The 14,432-nt window shown below is 53.8% G+C and overlaps 2 protein-coding genes across 20 annotated transcripts in view; both read left to right on the top strand.

Annotated features, from left to right (window-relative positions):
• The window catches only part of EHBP1 (EH domain binding protein 1), a 391,476-nt gene extending 388,023 nt beyond the window's left edge, over positions 1-3,453 (top strand). For all 19 annotated transcript variants that reach the window (XM_072937655.1, XM_072937664.1, XM_072937665.1 and 16 more), the window contains 2 exons: positions 2,045-2,159; positions 2,377-3,453. In XM_072937655.1, coding sequence (XP_072793756.1) covers positions 2,045-2,159; positions 2,377-2,467 — 206 coding nt within the window. In that variant the 3' untranslated portion in view covers positions 2,468-3,453. The remainder of the gene's footprint in view (positions 1-2,044; positions 2,160-2,376) is intronic.
• Positions 3,454-7,718: 4,265 nt separating this feature from the next.
• OTX1 (orthodenticle homeobox 1) lies at positions 7,719-14,002 on the top strand. Its single transcript, XM_006201497.3, has 5 exons — positions 7,719-7,808; positions 8,167-8,235; positions 9,824-10,029; positions 10,938-11,089; positions 12,362-14,002. The coding sequence occupies exons 3-5, from the start codon at positions 9,933-9,935 to the stop codon at positions 13,178-13,180; spliced, it is 1,068 nt and encodes a 355-aa protein (XP_006201559.1). The 5' UTR covers positions 7,719-7,808; positions 8,167-8,235; positions 9,824-9,932; the 3' UTR covers positions 13,181-14,002.
• Positions 14,003-14,432: the final 430 nt, after the last annotated feature.

Genomic DNA, 14,432 nt, shown 5'->3' with positions numbered 1-14,432 from the left:
ATAATAAGAATGATTTACTGAAGTTGAAAATGGAAAAATTAATATTCATCAAAATTGGTAATCTTACTAGTTATAAAATTTAGTTACAAAATCTTTACAAATTTAGCAGGTTTTTCTCTGAGTTAATATTTCTAGAACTACAGTTACCTGAAATTAGATGACCTTTAGGATCTTTCCCACCTGGAGACTATTAATTTATCTGCTGTGTAGAATGAAACTGATTAAGAACAAGAACCAGATTAGAAAATTGTCCAGCATTCCTGACCTCAGTTGCATTTAAATCCAGGGAATAAAATTGTGATAGATATGGCTTTTCTTCAATTTTGGTGTTTCATTATTAGTTTTTAAATTCTTACATTTAGAAAAAAACTTTACGTAGTAATCATTTCTTAATTCCTCTCTATGCCAGACTATTTCACTTCTTTTTAATGTAATGTGACCAATTATTTAATGTAATGATTTGTGTGATGTTTTGTATCGAATGTGGGTAATTAATATATGGCATGTTTCATATGTATGTGTGTATGTATTTGAGCTTAAAATGAAAGGAATAGTGATAGAATAAGCCATTCCAGCTTTTTGCTGCTATTCTAACCTTTATTGCATGATGATGCATCTAATTTTTAATTTGTAAATTCAAGATAGAATTCCCTCTAGCACCATTTGCTTTCATAAAGCTGCTGAGCAGTTTGCTGTCTTGAATAAATTTTGCTTTGGAGGGGGTCGGAGGGATTTGAACCAGCACATTCTTGTGTGGTTTGTGAAGATTCACATGGTAACCAGCGGTGTGCATTGTTAGGTTTATCTGAATAAGCACCAGCCATGTGAGTTTTAACATGATTGCCCAGGGCAATGGAGAGAGAAGAGAGAAACCAGAAAGGATTGCACTCCCCTCTGTTTTTTGGAAAGTGCATTTGCTGGGGGAGGGGGCTACATGAGTCAGTGGCCAGAGATTTTTTTTTTTTTTTAAGCTGGTGTCCTGTTTCCCTCTAGGTCCTCATTTGTTCGGCTATCTGCCTCATCATCTACTTCTTCTTTTCATTGTTTACCTTCCTAATGAGGGAGGCGGGGTAGACTGGGGGTTGATTGACAGCTACAAGCCCTTACAGTCTGGCCAGAGAGCAGTTGGCTTTGGTTTCAAAAAGTGCTTTAAATGTTCGATTTGGTCCTGTTTTTATTAAACGAAACTGCTGCTCATCTTAAGGAAATTATCAGACCAGCAAAGATTAGGAAATATATTATTGGGGCCTAAAAACCTTCAAAATACTGCTCCTACCCGGGGAAGGAGCACTGCCCATCGGATTTTCCAACCTTAACATAGGGTTTCAAAAAGAAGTATGTAATTTGTCCTCTGCAAAAGTGCTTTGATTTGAAACCACCCAGCAAACCTCTCCAAAAGAAAACTGGCTGTGATGCGATCGAGAGCTGCAGTGTAATATTGCAGAGCAAATTTATTTTTTACTTCAAAGAAAAATGCTAATTAGCCGATTCACTACTTTTAAAGTTATTGTGAAGCATATGGCGCCCAGTGTGAGATACATCCAACTGCTAAAATAGAGCGAAGAGGAAATTAGCGAAGAATGGGCTGTATGGGGTGAGCATGGGGGTGGGGGAGGAGGATAGGTTCTCAGGCAGAGGCTCTAGCCTTTTCAGAATGATTTTATCGCCCATCTCTGCTTCCCGCCTCCTCATTTACCCGCATCCCCCACCGCCAACCCTCGGGCCGACCTCTTCTGGGCCTCCAGCTCTCCCTCCCCCACTTTGGCTGAAATCAGGTGCGCACCTCCGAGTGGCCACCGGCGCGCACCAGGTCTCTTACATGTTCCAGCCCGGCGGTAGCTATCTCCATCTACGAAAAATATTTAAAAGTAGGGTTTAGAGGTGAAATCCTCACCACAACGGCCAAACTCCCCATAAAACACTATATGGTTTGCAGAGAAATGCAAGGGAACTGGAAAAGGCGGGAAGGGGAGGGCAAGGTGGGGTGGGGGGCCGGTTGTGCGGAGGCCCTGCGGGTGGGTAACGAGCCTCCCGTCCTCTGCAGACTGGCAGAAAACCGAGGCCCAGAAGCGACGTGAGCAACTGCTGCTGGATGAGCTGGTGGCCCTAGTGGACAAGCGTGACGCGCTAGTCAGAGATCTGGACGCGCAGGAGAAGCAGTAAGTGGGTGGTGGGGTCGGGGTCCAGGCTTTGCCGCCTGCTGAGGGGCCGAGAAGTTTTCGGAAAGTTCACTCCAGAGGTCTTGGGTTGGCCGTGGCAGCCTCCCTCCGGCCCTTCGATCCCCATTCCCTCTGGGGCTCGGAATGTGGGGCGAGAGAGGAGCGCTGACCTGCCCTCCACGAAGAAAAATAATTTGGTTTCCTGTTTGACTTCCAGGGCCGAAGAAGAAGATGAGCATTTGGAACGAACTCTGGAGCAAAACAAAGGCAAGATGGCCAAGAAAGAAGAGAAATGTGTTCTTCAGTAGCAGCTGGACCAGAATCTTGTCCAACATTTTATTAGTCTTGGGTCCCCAGACCAGGAAAAGTCAAACTCATTGTTTTAAAACTTTTAACATTTAGTTTGGCTGGATTGTACTTCTTTATCACCACCACCACCCCTTTTCCGCCCTCCTTTCCCGATAATATACAGAACTCCGAAGTAGCTTTCTTTAAGGATTTTTTTGTGTGTTGTTAATCATTTCCTTGAAATCATGTGAAGTAGATTTGCAGAGACATCTTGTGAGTGATTGGTATTGGGAATGTTCAAGAAACTATTCAAAGAAGAAAAAATAAACTCTTCTCTCATTATTTTCCCTCATTTTTTGATGGGAGGAAATTTTTAAAACATTTTTGTTGTTGTTAATAGCATAACAAGGGGTGGGAGGGGGGGTTAAGGGGAAGGGTAAGGAAAATGTCATGAATGATTTTTTTTCCAGTCCTGTCATATGTAACACTGACTCTGTTACCTAAATTTTATAGTTAGATCATATTCAATTTACTTATTAAACTGTGTTCCATTTACCAGTGGGATTTTCTGCAGTTATTTTGCATTTCACTGTAAGGATAATAGAGTTCTCCTCTGCTTTCTTCAGAGGATGGTCCTTTAACATAGCCTGAGACAAGTCTTGTGATTTGAAGGTGAACTGTAAGGATGGGACTAATTGACATGCATCAGTTTACAAAGACAGTCTTATCATCTGAGAATGCGCCATCTTTTTCTCTGGATAATTATTTATTACATCTAGCTTGGTTCCTACATTTTGTTGGGTCTCAAAATTGGCTCAAGAATGCTGTTAATATTTATTCTGTATTGATAAAAGTCTGTCTTGCCACTATGAGTAAATCCTCCAATTAATATTTTCTTCTCTAGCATAGCACTGTCATTTTTTGTGAAAATGGTTATGTGTTTATTTATTACAATACTGAGTCATATATAAATTTTCAATAAAAGCAGAAACTTTCTTACCTTAAACACTGCTGCTACTTCTTTGCAATGAAAACTTGACACTGGTTGGAGGAGAAGTTTTTGTATTCATAAGACTTTTCATGTGGGAGAAAAAAGGTCCTCTTGAATACAGGGCAGGATACTGGGCTGTATTTGGAGCTGAATACACCACCCCAGAGGGGCCCTGCTGACACACGAATGCGAACTGAAAAGCAATTAGTCATATTTTCTTAACCAGGGTAAACTCTCATCTTTTAAAGGGTCATCTGTGTTAAAGATTTGAGGAAATTCGTGATTTCACAGCACTGAAAAAAAATGCTAACATCTTGTTATTTTCAGTTGTTATAATTTTGCACTCATGAGGAAGAACTGTGACTTCTGATAACCCGCAAGTCGGTAGGTGCTTAAGAGAAAGGAAGAGGGTTATTGTTTGAGGGGTGGGGGAGGGTTAAGTGTGTGCAGGTGTGTGTGTATGCGATGCGAGAGAGAAAGAGAACTTTTAACAAGAAGTTCTAGGCTACAGAAAAAAAAAGGGGGGCAATTTTATGGTGGTTTCCATCACTCCTCTATAGAGGCGTCCGAAACAAAGAAAGCTCGTTCAACAAGTCTGGAGACAGATAAAACAGTCTTCTAGCATTTGTAAGTTAGCCTAGTTCATATATACACCCATATATGTACATATACATACAAATATCTATACACAAATTCGAAAAGTATTCAGCCACATTCAATTTCAGGTCTTTCAAAATGATAAAACGTTGCTACAGTATAATGTCCTCATGACAAGAATATTAAGAAGTTACTGAAAAGTTATTGGAACTAAAAAATCGGGTATTCGCCCTTTTTATTCGAGCAGGGGAGCAGAGGGAGCTGCCGCTCTCGGGGGAGACTCTCAGAACCCGGTTCTAACCTCAGGAAAGCGGGCAAACGGAAACCGCCAGCCGGGAGCAGCCTGGGGCTTGGGCGGCCGGCGTCACCCACTCCATTTACGCCGGATTCGGATTCGGGGAACCTTCCTTCCCGAGGAGCCTAGCAGAGAGGCGATTCCCCCAAACCGCTCCCGACCTGCCAAATGACAAACCTTCGCTAGCCCCAGAGTTGCTGCCCCTCTGCCTGCCCCTCCTGCCTCAGTCCCCCGAGCCTCGCGGGGTTTCCATTTGGGCTGCTCTGTGGCGCCCGCACGCCCCGCAGCGGCGGCGGAGCGCGGCCCCCGGGGACCAGCGGGGTCAGGCCCGTGGCGAGGGCGCCGCGTCCGGATTTCGTCGCGTGATGCCCAGAGGTTGCTTCCCTGGCGCAGGCGCGAGCCCGGTGTGCCGAGAGGCCGGGAACCCGAAAGCCCGCACGGTGGTAAACGAAGCTGTGGGCCCCAGGGTCGCCGAGGAGGAGTGTTGTTGGCAGCGGGCTGGCTTGGGCACAGCCCCCGAACGGGTGCAGAACTTCCGCCCCTGGCCAGGATCCCACGGCCACGGAGCCAAACCCCTCCCCCTGTCCTAAGTGTCCTCCAGAGTCTGGCCCGGCCTCGGGGTCACCTGGATGCTAGAGCCAGGGCCCAGCTCCCACGCCTCCTCCCCGGCCCTGGGGCCTCGAGCTGGGTCCACATTCCCTCCCCGGGCGATGCCCCCCTCATCCCCTCCCTGAGCTGGGGCGGTTGCTGGAACGGTCGCGGCTTCTGGCCCAGCATCTCCCACCTGGACATTTGCCTAGCGACGGCTGCCTCAGTCCTTTACGCCGCATTCAAGAAACTTTCATCTCAGTCCTCCCTCTCTACTCTCCTCCCTCTCCCCTCTGCTTTCGCTCTTTTTCTTCCCTTAATCCCGAGGTTTTATGGGTTGAGCATTAAGAAAATTCGCCTGCAATTTGGGATTAGATAAATACTCTCATGGGGCGGGGGGAGGGAGGGTGGAATCCTGCTACTTGATACCTCCCAACTTCCCAGAGACCGCAGCAGCATCTGGAATCGAGAGCGCCGGGATCCCGCGTGGCGGGCCCTGGGGACTGCTTGAGCACATTCCAGCGCGTACAGCCACCCCACCTCGCCACGCCAGACCTCGTCCCCGCGCGGCAGCTGCAACCGAAACAGGGCTGGAAGGAGGCAGGAGTGCGAAAGTTTGGGGGCGGCGGGCAGGACAGGCACGCACTGAGGCCCCGACACACTGGGCGCAGGCACACTGGGAGCAGGCCAGGGCCAGGACAGAGCAGGGCTAGGGACGCAGAGCACCCCCCCTTCCCGAAGCTCACCCCAGGGCGCCCGCATACTTTCTCTCGCAAACTAGTGCACCCCAGCCCGCGCCTTTCCCCAAAACTGATGGCGAGGGTGTATTTCGTTTCTTTCTTTAAATATCCGCACATCTCGGGGTCTCGGAGCCCGGGGCCTCGCTGGCTACTCTCCGCGGGGGCCTGGGCGAGCCTAAGGTGTGTCCCCGCTTGGGTCAGCGCTGCGCTCTGCGCAGTTTCTTTTCCTGTTAAGGCTTTTTTTTTTTTTCATGTTTTCCCTTTTCTCTCGTTCTTTTATTGTTTTCTCTCTCTTTCTCTCCCTTTTGTCATTGGGCCGCGGTGTCTTTGTTCTGGAGAGAAGCGCCCGTGTCGCTGACTTTTGTGAACCAGAGAAGGATCTTGTAAAAACCTTTTTTCCTTCATACTTCCCCGCTCCCACCCCTCCTCTTTGGCCTCTTTGATTAGATGTTCCCTCATCGTCAAAAAAAAATGTAATTTCGTTAGTCTGGCGGCCACTTTCTTTGAACATTAGCTCGCTTTCAGCTCCAACTTCAATTAGAAGGAGTTGATTTTGAGGGATCAACAAAAGAACCGACCAAAGCCTTATTAAAGGTCCTAAGAAGATCTCCCGGGTCCTTTGAGAAGCAGTTAAGGAAACAGTGTGCCCTCCATCATATTCTGTTACCGTATTTTATTCGGACTCCAAAGGAAAGTGTCGCTTGGGGGAGGGGGAAAGCACTTTGATGAGCGGCGGCCGCGGCCCCATTTCACTCAGCGGGCTCCCCCTTCCTTTTCCACTCCTTGCCCCGCGCCCCGTCTGCTCTCGGTGCGGGACCCCGCGGCCCAGCAGCGCCAGCGCTCACCACCGCGATGCGCCCAGCGGCTCCTTGACTCGCCCTCACACTTATTCCCGTTCAAACTTTTCACTCTGCCCGTTGGGGTGGAGGGAAGGGGGGATTAGGAAGAAGCGGTAGGAATTCCTCGAAAGGGAGTAAAGTCGTGCCTAATATTCAGGAGGAGTTGCCATTTAAATGAATTGCCTTTTTCAGGGTTGAGGCGAAAACACTTTTTTTGCGCTTTGAAAAGTCCACCCAGGTAGACGTGTTTGAGAAGGTTTTGGGGGGCTAGTAAATGGGCTTCGCCAGTACGAACAATCCGGGGAGATCGCCTCAAGGAGGCTCCTGCGGCATGTGGGAAAGAAATTGAGGTCAGGGGTCTGTGCCCACGTTTTCCACCAGATTGTCCGTGGTAGGAGACGGGGAAGGAGACAGCGGGAAAGAGAAAGTTTCCTATCCAAATCTTTCGGTTCAGAAGTAGAGAGTGTGTGTAAGGGGGAGGGGACTCTGGGCGCCAACATTTCTGAAGAAGCGTTTAAGATTTGCACACAGTCTTCGTGGGGACTGGGAACCCCAGGAGACGCCGAAGAGCAGGTAAGTGGCGGTGCCTGCCCTGCGGGTGCTGTTCCCGGGCGCAGGAGTCCCGAGGCGCCGAGGCAGGATCTGCGCACTCGGAGCTGCTCCCGCGCTCGGCAAAGTAGTCTGTGCCAGCACCAGCGGCCCGCGGCGTCCGTCTGCAGGTCGTGGCGCGGTGAATGAAGACGCTGGGGCTGGCGGCTCTGAGAGGGGGCCGGGGGCCCGCTCCCCTCCAGTCTGCGGCTCCCGGGTTCTCGCGCCCCAACCCAGCCGCCGAGCAGGGTGGTGCGCTGGAGAGGGAGGGAACCGGTTCTCCAGCACCTCGCCTCCTCTCTCTGCCACTCCCTCCAGGGCGCCGAAAGGGCGAGAGAAGGGCGGGGGGCCTCGGGACCAGCGTCCCCCCTCAGCGGCCTGGGCTCCCGCACTGCTCTCGCCTTCCTCGCCTCGCTCTGCGCGGCGTTTGCCAGCCGAGCTCCGGAGTTAGCGCGCGACCGGGGCGGGGCGGGCGGGCGGTGAGGGCGGGGTGCAGGGGGCGGGGGAGGGCGGGGGCGCGCGGAGGTAACCCCCGGCTCGTGCTGCCATTGCCCGGCTCCCTGTCACTCAGCCCGCGCGGGGCCAGGGATTGGCAGCCTCGCCCCGTTACGCACTCACCTCGCGTTCACATACCCGGGGAGGGCAGTAGAAAGGTGATCAATCTTCATCAGGCTACATTTCCAATCACCTAAACAACCGGGCAAGACAAGGCACTCCGACAAGGTAAATCGCTTGATTTATTTAGTTTGCAAAGTGCCTCTGCAGGACTTCCCCAGCCCCCACCTCCTCCACGTTGCACAGAGTGCAACAGCAACCGCGAGCCACCTCCCAACTCTGCCCATCTCACCCCCATCCTCCTCCTTGCGGGCCCCTCGGCGCGGTCCCGGGCGAGATAGTCTCCCGGGAGCGTACAGGGTTTTGCAAACAAAGTGTGCAGTAAAGTGAAACCTGGAGGGACACGCACAAAGCCACTGGAAAAAAAGAGAAAGGGAGGAGGGAAGTTGGGGAAAGAAAGAAATCTGGGGGCCCTAGACCAACCACCCAGCCCGGCAGGTAATTCCTGTGCCTCTCTGTTTTGCAGGTTGGCCGCCCGGCGGGTCTGTGTGAGGGCGCGAGGTAGATGGTGAGCGGCCCCCTCAGCTGAAGGCAGGTAAGGAGAAAGCCGCGGGCCGCCCGGGACTCTACGAACTCGTCGGTTGCTCTTGCCTCCCCCTCCTCAAACGGGTGCCCGCTTCCCAGGACCCCCGCACATGGGCGGGGTTGGGGAGCGGCCTGGCTCTCCTCTTGGTGTTCGGACGACCCCAGAGTTCTGCTGCGGCCCCGCTCCCCTCCCCCGCCTCCGCCGAAGTAACCGAGTAGAAGTGCTAAGTTTGAAGAAAGTATTTGAAAACTCATGCTGCAGCCTAGCAGAGTCGCCGTGGCCGACTCCCGTTCTCCATAGGCCCAAGAGCCCCGGGTGTTTCCCTTCCATCGCCTTCCCTGCAAACTGGGTTTCCCCGGCCCAGGCCGTGGGTTCCGGGGGGTAGGAGCTAGAGGCTTCTTTAGCTATAACTTCTTTCCCTGAACTTCCTCGCTCGCGTCCCAGATCTGATTTGAGTTCCTGTGAAGCGGGATGAAGCGACAGGTGCTCTGAGGCCTTAGTCCCACTTCCCTAGCACCACTACCTGACCCCTGACTGTAGCCCCTCAGGTTTGGGGCAACTGGGGAAGCCAGGTTTCGACCTTCCAGCCCGGGTCAGCGCGAGCTACGCCGCCGAGGCCTAGTTCTCTAGTCCCGATCGGGTCCAAGGGCCGCGGGTTCAGCTAGTAGGAAAAGCAGGGAAGGCACCAGACATACTGCTCTCATGCCTCCCAAATCCTTGAGACCCTTCGGGGCGCTGTCCGGGTCACCTTTTAGACCCCTCTGGTTCCCCTATTGTCCGCAGCCAGGACCTGGCAGAAAGAAGGACCGGCTTGCGTTGGCGAAGAAGGGCCTGCGGCTTTGGCAAGGTGCCCGTGACCTCGGGCCGCGTCTTAGATCCGCCAGCTGTTCAGTGGCCCCTTCTTCGTCTCCTGGTCGCCTCTGCGGGACCTGGGCCCTTAACTTCTGTTGCGGTGTGGGCGGGATTCCGGGTGAGCGATATTTTCAGCGGCTGGGCACAGAGAGGTCAACTGGAAGGGTGACTGTGGGTTCTGCGGCTGGGACCTTGGAAGGAACGTACTCTCTCAAGTAGGCAGTGAGTCCCGGGGAGGCCCAGGTGCTGCTAGCCCTCTGCAGTGCCTCACTTTGGCTCTCTGGATTGTACCTGTTCGTCCCATTTTTCAAAAACGTTTGAAACAGAACGAAACAACCTCTCGTGCTCCGGGCTGCCCGGGCGCCAAGTGAACGTTTGCTTATGCAGTGTGAAGCCGGCCTCCCACCCGACCAGAATTCTGCCTAGACTTGGGACCTTACACACTCCGCGGTCCAGGCTCTGACCTCCCAAGGTTGGCCCCGCTTTTAACCTCTCCTCACTCCTAGCGACCCTCTACGAGTGTCTGGCCCATTCCAAGCCCGAAAAGAGGTGATGACGATCCAGCAAAGTTTACTTTTCAAAGAAATCCTGGTCTTTGGGCTAAGGCCTTGTAGAGCCGAGTTGACCGCCCTGCGCAGTTCCATGGGCTGTGTAGCCGCCGCATTTCGTGGTTCCTTGCCCCCGACAAGACCAGGAAGCCATGATGGCTCCGATGACGGTTTCGGTGTATCTCGTGTCTCCATAGGCAGGGACCCCAGACACAACAGAGGCTGAACGACTGCGCGGTGGGAGCCCCGCACTGCGCCCGCCCCGGCCCCCTGGATCCGTCGGGGCGCCTCCACCCAGCTGTTAGCATGATGTCTTACCTCAAACAACCTCCATACGGCATGAACGGACTGGGCCTGGCGGGGCCGGCCATGGACCTTCTGCACCCCTCCGTGGGCTATCCGGGTGAGCACCGGCCCCTGCAAATCTTGGGGTTCCCCAGCCTCCCGGGTTTAAGCACAAGCTTTGTCGGCTAGCAGGTCCAGAGTGCCGGTTACCTAGTCTGCTTACAATGCAGGGCACGCTGCAGGCTTGCAGGGCAGAGTCGCTGGTCGGTGAGGAGGGCCTGAGTTGCGCCGGGCACCCTCCAGGCCTGGCAGCACCGGCAACTGGGCACAGGGCTCATTTCCCTAAGGATTCATTTCCCATGCGTGGCTTTTGGGGGGCTTTTGTGTGAATCTCTGCCTTTCCCCTTATCTTGAATGAGGAATCTGGACACTTGCTAGGCTCTAGCAGGAAAGGCTGAGCTTGCCTTGTGTAGAGATTGGCTGAGCTGAGGAAGAGCGATTCTCCCTCCCTAACTAAATTGTCCTCTAGACCGGTGGCCTGCACCAACTTTTGCACCGCTGATGTGGACGGCTTGAGCCAAATCCTGGCTTGCTTTTCTAGCTCCCATTTACTCACTCGGAAAGTGTTTTCCAGGACATGCCTCTGCACACCCCTCCCCCACCTTTCCAGCCAGGGAGAGTGTTGATGGGGGCGGTGAAGGAAGGACGATTGTATAACTTCCCCTTTCTTAACCTCTGAGAGTCAGGAAAGGGGGCAACCCTGGAGTGTCGGAGACACTAGCTTCCTATCGTACACATGCTTTTTCTCCCACCTGTAGCCTGTCAGGTTCGACCTCCCGGAGGTGGGATGTTTTTGTTTTTTGGTTTTGTTTTGTTTTGTTTTGTTTTTTGGTTGGTTTGTTTTCTTGGAGCTCGCCTTTCTTTTGCAAAGACCTGGTTCAGGGCCTGCCAGGGGCCTGTCCGCGTCCTCTAACGCGAGTCCGCGTGGCCACCACTGACCCGAGGCGCCCCCGCGTGTCCCCTCAGCCACCCCGCGGAAGCAGCGGCGGGAGCGCACCACCTTCACGCGCTCGCAGCTCGACGTGCTCGAGGCGCTCTTCGCCAAGACTCGCTACCCTGATATCTTCATGCGCGAGGAGGTGGCGCTCAAGATCAACCTGCCCGAATCCAGAGTCCAGGTGCGCGCGCCCGAGGCTCCAGGGTTAGAGAGAGCGGGCTGGGGCAGGTCGGAGAGGGCCTGGTCTGTTGTGGGGGCGGGCTTACAGGCTGGGCAGCTCCTCTCAGACTCCCCCTAGCGCTGGGCCCGGGCCTGGAAGAAGGGGCAAAATAAACGAACTAGCTCTGGATTCGACCCCTGGCCCCGGGGCGCCTTTGCTATCCAAAGTCCTTTTTAGGGTTGCAGGAGGACAGGCGAGGCTCCAGAAGGTAATGTGACCTGAGGGCCCGACACTTGGCCCTGCTTCTTTGGTCTCCCCAAGTCTTGACTGTTTCCTTCGGGGTCCTGAATTCTGCCTCCGCCCTTGCCATGCATCCCGGGGATCCTGGAAATGGAAGAGGGGGGCTTGGCTGGAGCCTGGTGCCCTGTCTGGGAGTGCGCTTCACAGGTGGCGCCAGTTTGATTAGACATTTCTTTTATCCGGAGAGGATGACGAACGCAAAACCTGGCTACCAGCTTTGCTGTTTCTGTTTTTGCAATGAATGGGGCCCGAAGACAGTGTTCGGATTATAACTCAGAGCTTTCCTCAAAGGCCTTTTATCTTGCCTTCTTTTCCTGGAGGCTCGAGAAAGAACCAGGAATGCCATGCCATATACGGGGGCCTTCCAAGAGGAGTGAAAATTTTATGACTTTACTATTTGGTTCCTCATTTGGATCCAAGAAGTCCAACGAAATTCTGCCCAGGCTTCCTTCCTTAGTCCCCCGAGTACTGCCTCTGTTCAGCCTCCAGGCCTTGCTCCTGCTCCCACCCAAATTCTCATCCTGCCCAGCATCAGGCCTCCAGGGACAGAGTGGCTCAGGCCTCAGACTTGGTGACTGTCCCGCACTCTGCGGCCTGCCCTGAGCCTCTCTGTAGTTTCCTGAGCTCTATTCATCGAAGACAGGGCCTCCAAATATATAAGGGGCTGTTGGGAAACAGCCAACAGCAGCAGTTTAGAGATGGCTGAACTTCTGGCTGGACAGACGCAAATGTTCCGCCTTAGGACAGAATTGCTCTGGGGGTGGGGAGGTGCACATCCCTACTTTGCCAGTGGAAGGTCTTTGAGCAGAAGGAGGGGGAAGGTGGAGGAGCTGGGAACGCAGGCTTAGGCTCTGGCGGGGCCGGAGATAGGGAATGTGTGAGGCCTCGGTAGGAGAGGGATGCGAATCCTAGGCCAGGTGGTAGTCTAAGGGGCGGGGGAGTGGCAAGCTCTACTCTCCCCTAACACACTCTCCCCTACCCGGCCCGCTGCAGGTCTGGTTCAAGAACCGCCGCGCCAAATGCCGCCAGCAGCAGCAGAGCGGAAGCGGGACCAAGAGTCGCCCCGCCAAGAAGAAGTCCTCGCCTGTGCGGGAGAGCTCGGGCTCGGAGAGCAGCGGCCAGTTCACGCCGCCCGCTGTGTCCAGCTCAGCCTCGTCCTCTAGCTCGGCATCGAGCGCCTCCACCAACCCGGCGGCTGCAGCGGCCGCAGGCCTGGGCGGGAACCCGGCGGTGGCAGTCCCGTCGTCGTTGAGTACGCCGGCTGCCTCGTCCATCTGGAGTCCGGCCTCCATTTCACCTGGCTCAGCCCCGGCGTCCGTATCGGTGCCCGAGCCTTTGGCCGCGCCCAGCAACGCATCATGTATGCAGCGCTCGGTAGCCGCAGGCGCCGCCTCAGCCGCAGCCTCCTATCCCATGTCCTACGGACAGGGCGGCAGCTATGGCCAGGGCTACCCTGCTCCCTCCTCTTCCTACTTTGGCGGAGTGGACTGCAGCTCATATCTGGCGCCCATGCACTCGCACCACCACCCTCACCAGCTCAGCCCTATGGCACCCTCCTCCATGGCGAGCCACCATCACCACCATCCCCACGCGCACCACGCGTTGAGCCAGTCCTCAGGCCACCACCACCACCATCACCACCACCACCACCAGGGCTACGGAGGCTCAGGGCTCGCCTTCAACTCTGCCGACTGCTTGGATTACAAGGAGCCTGGCGCCGCTGCCGCTTCCTCCGCTTGGAAACTCAACTTCAACTCTCCTGACTGTCTGGACTATAAGGACCAAGCCTCATGGCGGTTCCAGGTCTTGTGAGCCCCGGAGTGGGAGGAAGAGGAGAAGAAACGCAACTACCTGCGCTCTCCATGGTCCCCGTCCTATTGTTGCTGCTGCTGCTGCACCGCCCGCCTTTGCCTCAGCTTCTCCAGACCTGAAATTTCATGCCCCCAAAAGATACCCATTGCCTGCACTGCCGCCCTCATCTTTATGCCACTTGCTTGAGGGATGTGCAAACCCTGACCACCTCTTGGATGAGGGGACTGGTGCTTCGGCTTGGCCCACAAGTTCTACATGGGAGAGCTGCGTGCTGCCCTCAACCCTAATGAACTCCTAAGCCACCCTCTTCCAGTCTTTCTGGACAGATACGCACTTGCAGCCTTCGGAGGCTCTTCACTCTGACTTGCTGTTTGAGCCCTACACTTTAATTTATTCTTTCTGGACACTGGAGTCACTAACTGGCATGTCTGCCCATTGGAGTGCACCTACACTTTACTCCAAATCAAAACCACCACTAAGTGTTGCTCGCGTGCAGACTGCCACCCCTTCAGCTGCCCTCAGCCCCGCTCCCTGCCTGCAGGCCAGAGCTTCCCGGCATTTCCTCCTCCCCAGCCGGATGCGCTGGGACGAGGCCGGAGGGAGGAGCGAGCCCCTAGCCTCTCGCGCACAGCCCCGCCCTGCGTAGAACTGGCTCAGGCTTCCGCCTCCGAGGGAATGCTGTACATAGTCAGGTCCGTTGCAGGGACCACTTAAACTTTTTAGTTGCTGTTGATTGAACTGAGTATATCTCGTCCTAGCCCCCAAGAAATAGAACTTTAAGATATATACAGCTTATATATATATACACACTATATATAAACAAAAGCAAAAAATATTTTCCCTCTGTCTCCCTTCCTCTCTTCCTCAAACGATGGAGATTTTACTTTTTCAGTTGTTGCAAAGCTTCCCTGCCCGCTCACACCTGCTCCCTCTGTGTATTTATTAAAGAGAACCGTTTGGTTTCAAGAAGCTGCGCGCAGAGGATCGGGAGGGCCTGGGGGTGTGGAGGAAATAGCCAAGTCAGGGCGCAGGGGAGGGGCTGGGCGGGGCGCAGGACTGAGCCCTTTACCAGGTCTAAGCACAAGATAGCAGTTCCTATTTAGAGGCCAAAAACAAAAGAAAACTAAACTAAAATTTAAAAATACAGCATTATGGAAAAACAAACAAATCCAGGCCCCAAAACCTGGTTCCAATTCCTCTGTCAGCTTCTATCTTTTTTAACAGCCCTGTTTTGTCTAGTGAGTTTTTAGTG

The sequence above is a fragment of the Vicugna pacos genome, chromosome 15 (genome assembly GCF_048564905.1).
Source record: "Vicugna pacos chromosome 15, VicPac4, whole genome shotgun sequence".
Lineage (NCBI taxonomy): Eukaryota > Metazoa > Chordata > Mammalia > Artiodactyla > Camelidae > Vicugna > Vicugna pacos.
This window is presented reverse-complemented; position numbering and strand designations above follow the sequence as displayed.